Source organism: Trypanosoma cruzi, genomic scaffold, assembly GCF_000209065.1.
Source record: "Trypanosoma cruzi strain CL Brener 1047053516447 genomic scaffold, whole genome shotgun sequence".
Taxonomy (NCBI): domain Eukaryota; phylum Euglenozoa; class Kinetoplastea; order Trypanosomatida; family Trypanosomatidae; genus Trypanosoma; species Trypanosoma cruzi.
In genome coordinates, this window is record NW_001849512.1 from 29,560 (window position 1) to 43,221 (window position 13,662).

The window sequence follows — 13,662 nt, forward strand, 5'->3', positions numbered from 1 at the left end:
TTGACTCCTGCGTAGCGCTTGCGATGTACCCGCAGGTAAGAGAGCAAAGAGTAAAGAGAGCAATAAAATCCCTGGAACCCTTTTTCTCCTTTCCTCACCATGACGTGGGGGTGGGTAGGTGTAATGTAACAAAGAGAAAAAAAAAAGGGGGGGGGGGGGAAAGAGGAGAGGAAGGCATCATATATTAAACACGACGGAAAGACCCACAGTCATTACAAGAGAAAGACGACACAACACAAAACACACACAAAAAAAAAAAAGGTAAAGAAAGAGAAAGGCACTCATGTACACAAAATATGTGCATTTGTACAGCCGACCGCAGCGGTGACCTCTTCTTTTTTCTCCCTTTTTTTCTTTTTTTTTTTTACATCGTTTTGTCTTTTCGTTTCACTGTCGTCGGTTTTCATGACTGCCTCGACTGTTGGAATTTGTCGATAATTCCAATGCCTTTTTTCCATTTCCTTTTTTTCTTTTTTTCTTTTTTTTTGCTTTTAAAAGTAAAAGGAAAGGAAGGAAGAGAGAGAGGGCGAATGTCTGCCTTTCACTCCTCTTCCCTCCCACCCCATTTGGTACATAAGATGGCCGTATGCAGTGCGTGAAAGACCGGTCCCTTGTCAAAAGGGAAGTGTCACGCCAAGTACCCCATCGCCACCGCCTTGTTCTTAAATTGCTCAATGCCGCACACGCCATCCTGAGCGATGCTGGCAAAAACATCGTCGATTTGACTGTCGGTGAGTCCAAAGTCAACCTGCTTTGAGATCCTCCGTATGTCTTCAAGCGGTCGACCACCCGCAAAGTATTTGGACTTCACGCCGAGCTGGACATAATGAGACGGATACAAGAGGTGCGGCACGCGTGCCTCGTCCTCTAATTCCGTTAAGGACACGGGCCCGTCAGCTCTCTTGCTGCCAAACGTAGACGTGAACCGCGAACGGAACCTGCCGCTGCCACCATTGATGCCGTCACTGTCAGTGTTGTTGTTGTTGGTGGTGGTGGTATTTTTGGTGCCATCTCCCATCAAACCCGTCTTGGAGGCCGCGACGCGTGCGGACTGCTCCTCGCGTGCCTGCACCGTTGCAGGGTGTTGCGCCCAGCTGCTGAGCAACTCGCGTGCGGCGTCACCATCCCCACGGCGTGAACGGCGCACGGCAAGTTTTTCTGCCTTCTCTTCAAACGCGGAGTTATCAAAGCCGTACGTGCGGGGTCTACCAAGCTCCGTCTTCACCGCCGTTTTGTGGTCCTTCACAAGTTTCGGAAACACCGTCGATATGGGGCGGTTCTCACACATCACATCCGCCGCTGTAATGGCGTCCTTCGCAAATGTCGCCCCAAAACGGTGTTGCGTGGGGTCGATGCCAATGCTCTCCCAGTCGTAGCCGCGATCCTTGCGCTCGCCGACGGGGTGCAGAACATCAACATCCTTCCCGCCGTACATAACTCGCTTGACGCTTTCGCTCGGGTCAGAACGCACACCAAACCCGTCACGAGGGACGCGTACCTCATACGGTGGTGCCGGCGCGCGACCGAGTGGACGGCGAATGGAGGAAAGATACCTGCGCTCCAGTTGTTCATTCATCAACGCTGAAAGATGATTCGTGTCAGGCTGCAGACACAACAATGCACTTTCGCTGACATCATTTTTAATACCATGGCGTATTGACTCATCCACTGGTGGATCACGTGCGATGCCGTAGTGGCGGTACGTGCGGCCCACTTCCCCGCCACGTCTGTGGAACTTGATGAGGTCTGGTGTAACGCGGCCAGAGGAGTAATAGTTGGATGTCAACTGCGCGACGGTACCACAGTCACGGCCAACGACAAGACCGGCTGTGCGTATCTGCGGAGCTATGTGGCGTCGTGGCCGCGTGCCTCCAATTGTGTTCTCATACACCGTGCACAACGGAGTGGACATGACAATTCCCAACTTCCCCCCGCTCTCGTTGATTGATCTTCCTTACCTTGATTGCCTCTCGCTACGCGTGTACCTCACAGAGACGCAAGCGCAACCAGAAATGGCATTCCATGCAGGCATTTTGAAGGGAGAATGCACACACACAAAAAAAAAAAAGAAGAGGCAAAAAAAAACAATTTTCTTCCCCCACTCTACGCCTTTTTTTGCTTGTCTTTTTTTTTTTTTACCGTAAAAAGAAAGGAAATAAACCGTCTTTTCCTTTTTTAAATATTCGTTTGTATATATATATATATATACTTTCAGATGCCAAATAAAGTCACTTTCAAAAATACAAAAAGAAAGGGAAATCGCACGAAACGCTTTTTTTTTTCTTGTATCCGTCTGGGCCGCTGACTACGGTATTTTTTTTTTTTTTGTATATATGTATATACTTATTGTATATGTTTATGTGTGTTGGCTGTGCCACGCTTCCCGCGTCAATCCTCTAACCATGTGCTGGTGGCTACATTTACTCCTTCTTGTAGTGGCCGGCAGCGTTCACTTCCCTTGCGGCATCGTCAGCGGGGGCAATCCCCTCCTCGGGCCCCCTCAGTGCGTCGCCGCGATGTGAAAGGTTTTCTGTCATGCGGTTGCTCGGGGTGGCGTGCGATGGCTGAATGACGTCCGTCTCCGCGTCATACATCTGCCGGTTAAAACCCGTCAGGCGCAGAAGCCGCTCGGGTGATCGCAGCAGATCGACCAGCTCAATATAAACGGACTGCTCGAGCGGCAGGTCTCCACACTCCCGGGCCACGGTAATGTACTCGATCAGCTGGGCGATCGGAGTAGGGTCCGCCATGTCACTCAGGATCGTGTATTTGGCCTTGTTTGCAAACATGCCGCGGAAGATACGGCCAAGGGCGAGAACAAACGTCGTGTACAGAGCAACAATGCCAATGCCCTGCAGAAATGGCACGCCACCAACGGAGGGATCAGACAGTACCACAAAGTACATAGGAACTGGGTTGTAGTTGACATCCCCATTCCGTCGCTCAAAGTTAAAATTGCTGCAGCCCTCCCCAGTAGAGAGGCATCCCCACTCCGGGAAGCGTGTTTTGTTGCTATTTGGGATGTTCCCATGTGTGAAGAGAGATTGGCACTCAACACACCAGTAACGGACCGTGTTGTTTAGCACAGAGTCCGCCTCCTGCCGAAGAAGAATACTACAATCCATGACATTGGCTCCGCCTCCATCATCAAAGGCGGCCAACCCATCCGGATGGCTAAAAAGAAAAGGCGTGTAGAAATTTTGCAACTTGACGTAACCCGTGCCATTCGTAGTCGGATTGTTCAACATGCGATGAATGTCACGGGCAGCTTCCCAAGAGAAAGTCCAGCTTTGTGTGTGCGAGACAAAATTGGACGTGCCGCTGCGTGAGAGTTCAATAGTCTGAAACAGCTGCATTGTCGTTTTGTTTTCCATCACCTCCATGAGCTGTTCATTAAGCTGCCCATATGCCTGCGGGCTGATGGGCCACAGTTCGTTGCTGCATGAACTTGCATTGACCAGCTGCAGCGTTTTCTTCGTGTTCATAATTCCATTCCGATCGAGCGAAGGACGTGTGCGGGCCAACCACAAGAACCATTCATTCGGAATCTCCTCCGCGGTAAATGTTGTTGATGCATAAAAAGGTTGCGAAGACATAAAAGAAAGGCCCACTCGCAGCTGCGTCACCTCATTGGACTGCATCGAGGGGTTAAAGGTGGAGTAATACACAAGCGGAGTCATCAGCGCCCCCACAAATAGGACAAGACGCGAGAGGCCAGCAGTGACCTTTGTGGAACGGGGTATAGGCGTGCCTAGCGCCTGCCGCTGTTTGCATACGTTGTATAATTTGCACTGACGCTCAAAGACAATATCGTATAGGTCCTCGATCTTGAGATAATTGTCAAGATGAAGCGACGTCTTCTCCACCGTCCAGTCGGTCACCACACGAATCTCCCAAAGAAACGGCAGGCAGCGGTACCAAAAATACAAATACCCTGCAATTCTCGACCGGCCGGCTGTCCATGTAAATGGATCATGACGACGATGTCGCGGATACCCAACCCGCACCTGAATCACCGCAATTGTCAAGGCAAGGATCTTCAACGTGAAAAACAAGTTCCCCACGACACGGGACGAAACCGTCAGGAGGTTTCCCCATAACATATAAAGAATGCAGTAGGCAACGCCCGTCACTGTGTTCAGCAGTAGCTTCCCCTTCATACACTGTGTGACGTACAACATGCGATCTGCGATCATGTAGAGGATGGAGACAAGCACCACTGTGACCATTGGGCCGGGGAGAAGATTCCGTTTAACACTCTCCTGAAGGGTATCGTCCACCCAACCGGATAACTTGTTGTAGCCAAAAACAAACACCAGCAGGGCAATGGCTTCGACGGTCGAATAGTAGATGTACCAGTCTCTACCGACACCGGGGATGGAGGTGGCATTCCGCACAAAACCCAACACGGCCAAACACACTTTTCGGTATATCCCCATCATACATGACGTGCGGCTGCGTCCGATGGGATCTTCCACCGGAGACCGGCCCGCTGGCAGCTGCTCCGTCCCGGGTGCGGCATCCCCAAACGAAGACGGCGAATAAATAGCAGGAAAGGACGAAGGTGGAGAAGGTAGAGGAAGAGGATCGTTATTGGTACCTTTTGTGTTCCCCGCAGCTTGCTCACCTTCCCTGGACCGCAGAATGTCCTTTCGGCTATAGACGCCATTTGCCAGACAGATGTCTTGATGCAGCAGCAGCGTTGCAAAGACAACAAAGTCCATCATCACATACGAGTACCCAATCCGCTGCTTCCAATACGCACCCTCTGACACGTGCAGGATCGTCCACCCCAGGATTTTGAGAAGCCTTGGGGAATAGGAAACCTGCGCGAGTACGACATCAATCAGCGCCTTCAGTAGAATTCCAAGTGCCACGTAGAAAGAAAAGAATACAAAAATAGGACGTGGCGGAAACGGATGGTACGCGATCGCCACCACAAGCATAAAACAGAATGGCAGTAATTCCCACACACATTGTGAAAGCATAAAATTGATCATCGTCGCCAGGAGCACCACCATCACTGTGTGCCGCTCCAAGGCTCGAATAGTAACCCAAAACAGTCGGCTGGAGAGCCCTCGATAATGTGCGGCCGTGTGACGATGTGGTTCATATGTATGCACCGCAAGCCAATTGGCTAATTTTGTGGCACTCACGTGAATGATGCGTTGGATACCTGTTTTGAATTTGTGTGCACATGTGCCATCCTTTTCGGATTTCTTTTTTGAGCCCTTCACTTTATCGTCTGTCAACATACTCCCCTTCGCTGATCTTTCTTCTTCTTCTTCTTCTTCCCTTTTCAGCCGCGCAGCCGTGTCATCATCATCGTCGGCGATGCGCTGACGCGCCATCATCATCATCATCTTTTCATCCTTTAATTGTTGACTGTTGGTTACCGCATTGGCTGAACATTTCTGGGTGGAACTGTCCTCCGGCACCCATGCGTGGTGGGCCCCGTGCAATGTGCTCCGTATCTCCTCCAGCTTTGCGTGAAGGGCTCGGCTCCTAGCATCCGCCAACTGCTGCTCCGCCTCCTGCTTTCCCCTTAGCCAAGCCCATAACTCCTCGTGTCGAGTATGCCGCGTGGCCGTACGGTCGTACAGGTGCCGCAGAAGCTTCGTGTAGCGGAACTCGTCATACACGCGTGTTTGCAGCATCACCATAAAGAGAAGCAACACGTGTAGTGAGCCCAGCTGGAAGGGCTTGCCTGCCTGCAGGAGACCCAAGACCTCACTAAGGCCATAATGTTCCAGGATAAACTGCCGCACATACGGTGCATTGCAGACGACACTGAGGGTGATGAGAAACCAGTACGCCATCGCTATAAATGGCCAGAGAGAAAAGAAGGTCCAATGCAGCATCTCCAGCTGCGCCACCTGCAGTAGCCCACCAATAATAAGAAGAAGATTGATGACGGATGGCTGCGACATCACACCCGCGGCAAATGACAAAAAGGCTACGGGGCACAAATACGACACGGCAAAGACCATAAACGTCGTCACACGCCCAAGACAACTTGGCGGCAGAGACTCAACAAAAGACGGGACGACAAGATCAAACGTGTCACGTGGTAAAAGTTGAAGCGACCCCACAGAAGCTGCACGCACAAAACTTACAAGTGTCACATGCCCGTTAAATTGGGATCGAAGCATAGAGAAGGATACGGCAGTGTCACCCGATTGCTGCCGACTTGTGTGGAGAAGCATGATGCCTAAAACACACCCCAGGAGAGTGTGATATCGTGACGTAAAGACCCAATACTCCCACATGCCATCCGTTTCCTTGGCTTCAGAGTAATCTGCAATCGCAGGAAACAGCCTGTGTGCGGCGTTTAAAAGGAGTGCGTACTGCCACAAAACCATAAGGGAAAGCAGCAGCAGCAGCGGAAAGGAGTAAGAGACGCGATGTAATTGCTGCCGTCCCATCGCCAGTAACAGGGGCAGCACTGCCAATCCCACGAAAGCTCCAATGCACGAATGACTGGAACAGGCAAGAACCAAAAGTAGCGTCAACACCAAACCCTCATATCCGGCGTAAAAAAAAAGTTGTGTGCATAAAACACTCTTCCAATTGCTACTTTCCGGCCCTTCCGTGCGCTGACGACGCCTCACCTCCCTGTTGGCCCCGCATGTATGAATACGAAGCAGCATGACAAAGAAAACGATCACTGGGCCAATGACATGTTCAAAGAGTGTGTTGCCACCTTTTTTGTCCAAGCCAATCACTGAAGCAAGTGGCACATTAAAGATACTGTACGTAATTTCAGGAACAAAGGAAAACTTGTACGTGTACAGAACAAGGATGTGCAGCACACAGTACACCAACACGGAGATATGGGTAAGGTCAAGGAGGAAGAACAGCATGTAGACTGAGCCAATCGCAGTAAACCGATACGTGGCGGCCAAAAAAAGCGATACCCAAACCAAAATTCCACCATAATCCGAACCAAACGCGGCAACCCAGTCCCCAAGTTTGTCCATGACTGCAAGTAGCCTCAACATGTGACGGATAAAACGCTGGTCATCGCTCTCCAAGCACGGCAGCGACACGCACTCCACAGGCACAACCCGCTGCTCACCCTCACTCTGTTCCCCTCGCTTCGGTTGTTCTTCTTCTTGTTGCTCCACCGTCATTCCCACCAACCCACCCGATCCGTCGGGTTGTCGCGCCCATCGAGGCGGCGTCTCCCTCACGCGCTTCACAGCACGATGCAACATCGCCGTAGCAAAGGCGAGAAACCACGGGGCGAGAAACAATGTGAGTGGCATGTCCTCACGCACCGGATACAACCCGCTCTCCTGCTCACACCGCCTGGCATTTGTAGAATTACCGCTGCCGTCCCCATCATGACCGCATAGGCGTTGGAAGACGTGCTCCCATATAAAATCTGCAAGCTGCGTGAACTGACACACGGAGGTAACCACCACCACAATGCCGCTGTAGACACATGCAACAGACCACAACACCCCGAGAAATGCGTCCGATAGCGAAAATGCGGCTGCCGATATGGTGAGAAGAAGAAAAAGCGCAAGAAACCCTTCCACAATGAATGAGTAATGCAAGAAGACGCCTAGTGCCACAAACACCGTCGTGGCAACCGTCATCGTGACTCGCATGGACCACTGGCGGGCAGTGTTGGAGTGGCAAAAACGGTCCCACTCGTGCAGTGACACTGCTGTTCCCCAAGAACGACATACACGGATTCTCAAGAATAAAAACGTCAAAATAAAGACAGCTACTACATACGGAATAGCCTCGTAACGCGAACGTAGTGGAACCAACCCAACAGTGGCGTACTGTAATGGACTGCCTGCAATGTAAACAGGAAGCGTAACAAACTCACTCACAAATGTAAATATAAGTTTAAAGGACGTTAAAAGCATGAGATATATCACCACAAACATCCATGCATCGTCCATCGAGTCTGGAAGGAAAAAGTACAGGACAAAAAGCAACAAAACAATCGCGTGTAGTATGTCCATTTGATACGTAAAAGATCCCACTATAAAGAGAAGCAAAAGGGCAATGAGAACAGCATGACGCATTAATAAAATCCCCGCCCAATGCACATAATAAGATAGGAGGGGGCTCTGTGAGTCATGTAGCTTCTCGCGTAGGAGAGCATCGCCAATTCCCTCTTTGCAAAGGCACTTTTCCTCCTCAGCAGTAGGCCGACGCCCAACTAGAAAAGAAAAAAGCTGCTCAAATGCCTCCGAGCTTTCGAGTGGTTCAGAAGGAACGTACGCAAGCAGTTCTGCTACACGTCGGGCCCCCAACTTGAATTCCGCATGTCGCCATATCCCCAGAAAGTCCAAAGAGGTATCGCCGCCACTTTCGCCAGAACTGTCTTTTTCATCGCTTAACGCAACAAATTCTCGAGCCACATGTGAAGCCGTTGGTGCTGATGGGGCAATTGATGGCAATGGCGGGGGGTGCGGTACGACGATTTCGTCCGGGTGATCTTCCTCTGAATGGGTAAGACGGTGCTGCTGGCGAATCGCCGCATCGGCTGCAAGCATAGCAAGAAATATAATCTCGCTGGAGACCACCTGTGCCAAACCCCACCACCGTCCCTCGTCAGCAAGAAAGAGATGTCGTACGATGGGCGGCTGGATCGAAGCAGTGGCGAGCACAACGTACTGCACATTGACAAGAAAAAAATTCAAAACCAACGTTGGCCGCAGGAGAGACGCGAAGAAATGAAATCGCACCAGCTGCCCTAACATCATCGTCGGCAAAAGGCTCAGCGAGACGACACTGGGGAAAGCCACCATGTTCGCAGCCATGAATGCCAGTGGTAGCATACGGGAACTGGCAAAAAGTTTCCGCATCATCCACGTGCCGAGACTCCCACAGACAAATAAACCCCGTTCTAAGTAATTCGCTTCCAAAGGCTGCGCTACTGTTTGGCGACGAGTGTCCTGCTAGGGAGAGCCCGTGCGGTGCGCTCAACGGACGACTTAAATGATGATTCGAGTGAGAAGGAACGGCAGTAGAAGCAGAATTAGGAGCCGATGGCACATCGGCATGATTAAAAACCACCGTCACGGATGTACCCTGAGTACCCTCGACCACGCGAGCATTGTTGTTTGACACCTCCTCACGTAGAAGCGGGTCCCCTGCATTCTGCTGTTGTAATTCCTTTCCATGGCACTCCATGGCCATCTGCGCGAGAAAAAGTGTCACCATCATGAGGCAGAGCTGCACAAAGCGACAAATGGCGATGTCTGCTGGTTGTTCGTACAATTTATTCAAGCCGTACATGGGGTCCAAGTTGCCCAAAGCACACGCCACAGCGGCATTTTGAGAAACGCATGAAGCCACCAAAATGATGCAGCTCGCAAATGTTCCACACAACGAGCAAAAATGCAAGAAAAGGAGCAGAAAACGACGAGGACGAGAGCTCGCCGCACCAAATATCGTTCTGGCTCCTCCCAGCGCCACACACGAGAGGGCGATCATGCCAATCACCAGGAGAACACCAGCCAAAACGGTCGGGACAATCAATCCCGTCGTGACGCTCATAAGTGCCCAAGAGACGGTCGTCAACAGTGGGCGCACACGCCCCATGGAGATGCGGCTTAGAAGTTTTTTTCTAAAATAAATAATATACACACAAATGAGGCCGGAAGGGACGCAGGCTCCTGCTAGGATCCATGCCTTGACCCCCGGCCCCGCCTCATAGATGCCAAACGACTCAATGAGGACACGGTGATGCACAAAGAGCCCTCCCCGCGTGCTCGGTGAGAAGGCAACGAGTAGATTTACGATAAGCGTGGAGAGCAGCTGCAGGACAGCAAAGAGAAACGCCAAAACAAGAACTATCGGTGATGTGGCACATTTGGGGTTTCGCAAGAGCATCATGTAAATAAGCAACACGGCGGCAGGTAGGTGACCGCCCAACACCGCCGATGACGTCAGAAGCCCACTAAAAACTAAAGCAAAAGGATGTATCATTTTTGCCAATCCTAATTTAATGCTAAAAACTAACAGAACAATCCACCAAAAGAAAATAAACACGGAAAAAACAAAACAAAATAAACAAACAAAAAAAAGGGCAATAACCATCACGAATAAGTAAACACGCATAAAAAGAGTAAAGGAATCATTGCAAGAAAAAAGAAAAAAGGAAAAAAAAAAAAGATGTGCATTGCGGGTACAACACAAATGGGAGGTATTGAATGCATATAAGAAACACGCAAACGAGTCCACACACTGCCCCTCCACTGCCATTATCAACAAGAACAACAACGACAAAGATATTACCCCAACAGATTCACACATGCACACGAACCCACAAAGAAAAAAAAAAAAAAGAACATAAAAACGCACATAAGCCAAGATCATAGATGCGTGCATGTCACATTATACGGGACGTTACAAAGGAGAGAAAACCCACCCACATGACTAAATTCATCCCGAGCGCCCGTAAATGTTTGAACGGGCACCTTTCGTTTCATCCGACACGCCCCATCGTCGCTGCAGTTTCCCATGTGACTTGATAAGGTTCCACATGTGTCGCCGACGCCAATGACTCAGCGCAACATTTTCCACAGTGTTCTCTGCTATGATAGACTGAATACGGGAGTTGACGTAGTTGTCCATGGAAGTCATACCCGTGGCCTTTGTCTCCTCCGTCAGCACGCCCTGTCCCCAGCGCATAATTTGTTCATGGGACGGGTGAGAAAAAAGTACCCCGCCGTCCTGCAGCGCAAAGGCACGAAAGTTAGGAGACAACGTTCTTGTGGTGGGCACCAAAGATGTGTCGTCTGCAAACACGTTTCCAGGCAAACAGGGTAGCGGTTGGACACGAAAGGTGCGATCCTTCTTTGGTGTGTAAACACTCATGCCGAAGCCACCAAAACCGTACCGAATAAACCCACGGTTGTACACACGACCAAACCGTGTGCCTGCGTTGGGGTGCTGCGACCGCTTTTTCTGGTGCGACTGCACCCGCAGCCACACTTTACAAAGACGCAACATAATCCTCTAGAACCTGCTTCCTCCTTCACTCCTTCTATGAGTATTAACGCTATTCAGTCTTTTTCTCCTACAGACGGATGCGGTTTAAAAACGTTTCAGCACCGGAAACAATATCCGCACCTGTGTCCTTCCTTTCTTAATGGACTTGCTTCCGCCGACCACAAAACAGTCCCTAGCGTTGCAAAAAAAAAAAAAGGAAATAACAAAAAAAGAAAGGAAAGAAGAAAAAAGATATACATATTTCTGTATACATGCATGCATGTACATGTACAAATAAACCAGAAAGCCTTGGTTGCTGGTGCATCACGCCGACGTTCCACATGTTGTGGATAGCAAAAAGCATACATGAGTGCACAGCATTCCCTTGTGGACGAAGAACGGAAAGGCTCATCATCTTCCGCTGCTACTCAAATCCTTCCTCTTCTGGGGGCATCATCGTGTTCGTAATGGCACCACGCTTGGCACGCAACGCCAAAATCCGCTGTGGTACCATCACTTCCTCGTTGGGATACAAAAATTCCCTGAACGACGATGGCTGTTCCGCTGCAACTGCTCTCGCCTGTCGCTTTAGAATCGTCTCCAAGTCGCGTTTCAAGGCGCTCTCAAGCCGCGTCATAGCCGCAAGAAACTCGGCATGTGGCGACTTCCCTCCTACATCCGCCATATTTATTACGCGACCGTCGTTGTTGTCTCTCCCCTCCTCTTATTACCGCTCCCTTACAATCAAGTAAAAAAATCATATACAACTGTGTATAGCTTTTACCGTTAGAGAAATAAGCCTATTAGATTGTGGGCCAAATGTGCATTACCCCGTGAGAGGGGGGAAAGGGGAAAGAATCAGAGAAAAAAAAAAAGAGAGAGAGAAAGAGAAGCTTTATTAAGGCGCATTTTTAATGTGCATGTACGCGGTGCTAAAAAGGTAAGGAGAAAGATGGCCAGCAGATAAAATACATCAACACAAACTCATGCACATGAATAAAACTGTGCCTTCTTTTTTTTTCTTTTTTTTTTTTCATTTTCTCTATGAATTCATCGTCCCTTCTATCACACCGACACAGAGAAACACTCCATACAACCCACCCAAGCACTCACACACCCCAGTAGACATGAGAATATGTGCTTGAAAGCTGAAAGGTCAAGGAAGGTACATAAAAATCCGGCATTTTAACTGCAGCAGAGGCTTTTGCCACAATCCGCCCTATTGACATTATTCCTTTCTTTTTTTTTTTCCTTTCCTTTTCTCTCCCTTTCTCTCTCTCTCTCTCTCTTATTCTTCAACTGGTCTTTTGAAGTAAATCATATGACCACATATATATATTATATTATATTTATTTATTTACACACAGGCATCCCTGCTCATGTGCACACGCTCTCTTCCCCCGTCCCTTTTCCACACGCAAACGGTGCCACAAGCGCAGTGTTTGTGTGTGTGTGTGTGTGTGTGCTGTGTTGTGATGACACATCACTTCATCCTCGTCCTCCACCGCCGTTCATCGCACGCTCAAGAATGGCTTTCATGGCCTTCAAGTGCTTCACCCTCAGCGCCGTCAAATCAACGTCCCCATTGCTGATGATGAGGGAAGGGTCTTCCCTGCGAAAGTACGCCTCCAGTTCACCCAAGACGGACTCATCCGCGCTCTCAAAGGCGCTGATTATTTTGTCTAGCTCAGCGTTTGGCGCAGGCTGCTCTTCCGCAAGACGCTCCCGCAGCCTTGTCAGTATCCCCTGGCATTTTTTGGCCTCTTTAACCAAAGCGGAGTCGGCGCCGTTATACTTCTCGCAGTTGCTCCAAATCTTCTCCACATCTGCCAACACCTGAGAAGCTTGAGAGTAGTGACCCCCCTCGGCAATGCGGTCTAGCACGGTACGCAGCGACATGGGCTCCGTCACAACCTCATAGTAGTTGAAAACACCCAATTCCAGTGCGTTTACAGGCTCCCGAAAGGACGCCGATGCACTCTCCTCCGCGTAAAGTTTGTACAGGCAGTCGTAGATGTCACGAACCTCCGGGACGGTACTGAGATCACTACGGAACACGTGTTTTCCCTTTGGGAGCGGATGCGGGTGAGAGAGTGCGCAGTCAATGTAAGCTATCCAGTGGTTGATCTCGTCCACGGCCTTCCGACCCGTAGAGCCCATGATTCCTTCTGCCGCGACGTCTTTTATTTTGGTGCTGTCCCCTCCCGGTTGCAATTGGAGGCAACGCGGATCGTCACTTCAACTCACAACGTGCCGCGTTATCCAAAACTCAAGCGACGGCACACGCTGAGTGACAAATTGAGACGTCAACAAAAGAAAGTGGTCAAAAGGGCAAAAAAAAAAAAAAACATATTCAACAACAAAATTTTATTGCCGCGCAAAGAGGCACTCGAGGGATGCAGTAAAAAAAAAAAAAAAAAAAAATGTAGTCGTTCAAACAACAAAAAAAAATATTGCACCAAAACCTGCTAGCGATCAAAGGTGTAGACATGTGCGCTTAGCTGAGGTCCGCGTGCCCACAAAGACGGAGCGGACGAAACAACGGGCGGAGGAGATGACCGTTTGGTTCCATGCGCCCAACATCCCCCACACTCCGACTGAGACCCATTCAAACACGCATGCACAAACGTAGAAGGATGTGTTCATAAATAAAAACCGCAATGATCACCGGGCCTCTTTGTGAAAAGGACAACGTGGCAT

At 49.8% G+C, this 13,662-nt stretch overlaps 4 protein-coding genes across 4 annotated transcripts, besides 13 other annotated features; all 4 read right to left on the minus strand.

The window, feature by feature from the left end:
- Positions 1–13,662: part of a sequence feature (heterozygous, non-Esmeraldo-like haplotype) that runs on past the window's edge.
- Positions 333–366: a sequence feature (T-rich).
- Positions 449–487: a sequence feature (T-rich).
- Tc00.1047053509747.90 (hypothetical protein, conserved) lies at positions 629–1,912 on the minus strand (the record flags this gene model as incomplete). The annotated part of the gene is made up of 1 exon (XM_807239.1): positions 629–1,912. One exon carries the CDS (start codon positions 1,910–1,912, stop codon positions 629–631), a length of 1,284 nt encoding a protein of 427 aa, XP_812332.1.
- On the minus strand, positions 2,421–8,834 carry Tc00.1047053509747.100 (hypothetical protein, conserved; the record flags this gene model as incomplete). Its single annotated transcript, XM_807240.1, has 1 exon — positions 2,421–8,834. One exon carries the CDS (start codon positions 8,832–8,834, stop codon positions 2,421–2,423), a length of 6,414 nt encoding a protein of 2,137 aa, XP_812333.1.
- Positions 5,274–5,294: a microsatellite.
- Positions 9,989–10,055: a sequence feature (A-rich).
- Positions 10,113–10,142: a microsatellite.
- Tc00.1047053509747.104 (hypothetical protein, conserved) lies at positions 10,414–10,983 on the minus strand (the record flags this gene model as incomplete). The annotated part of the gene is made up of 1 exon (XM_807242.1): positions 10,414–10,983. One exon carries the CDS (start codon positions 10,981–10,983, stop codon positions 10,414–10,416), a length of 570 nt encoding a protein of 189 aa, XP_812335.1.
- Positions 11,166–11,213: a sequence feature (A-rich).
- Positions 11,798–11,853: a repeat region.
- Positions 11,972–11,996: a microsatellite.
- Positions 12,223–12,251: a microsatellite.
- Positions 12,292–12,322: a sequence feature (AT_rich).
- Positions 12,401–12,433: a microsatellite.
- Positions 12,451–13,122, minus strand: Tc00.1047053509747.110 (hypothetical protein, conserved; the record flags this gene model as incomplete). Its single annotated transcript, XM_807241.1, has 1 exon — positions 12,451–13,122. One exon carries the CDS (start codon positions 13,120–13,122, stop codon positions 12,451–12,453), a length of 672 nt encoding a protein of 223 aa, XP_812334.1.
- Positions 13,366–13,386: a microsatellite.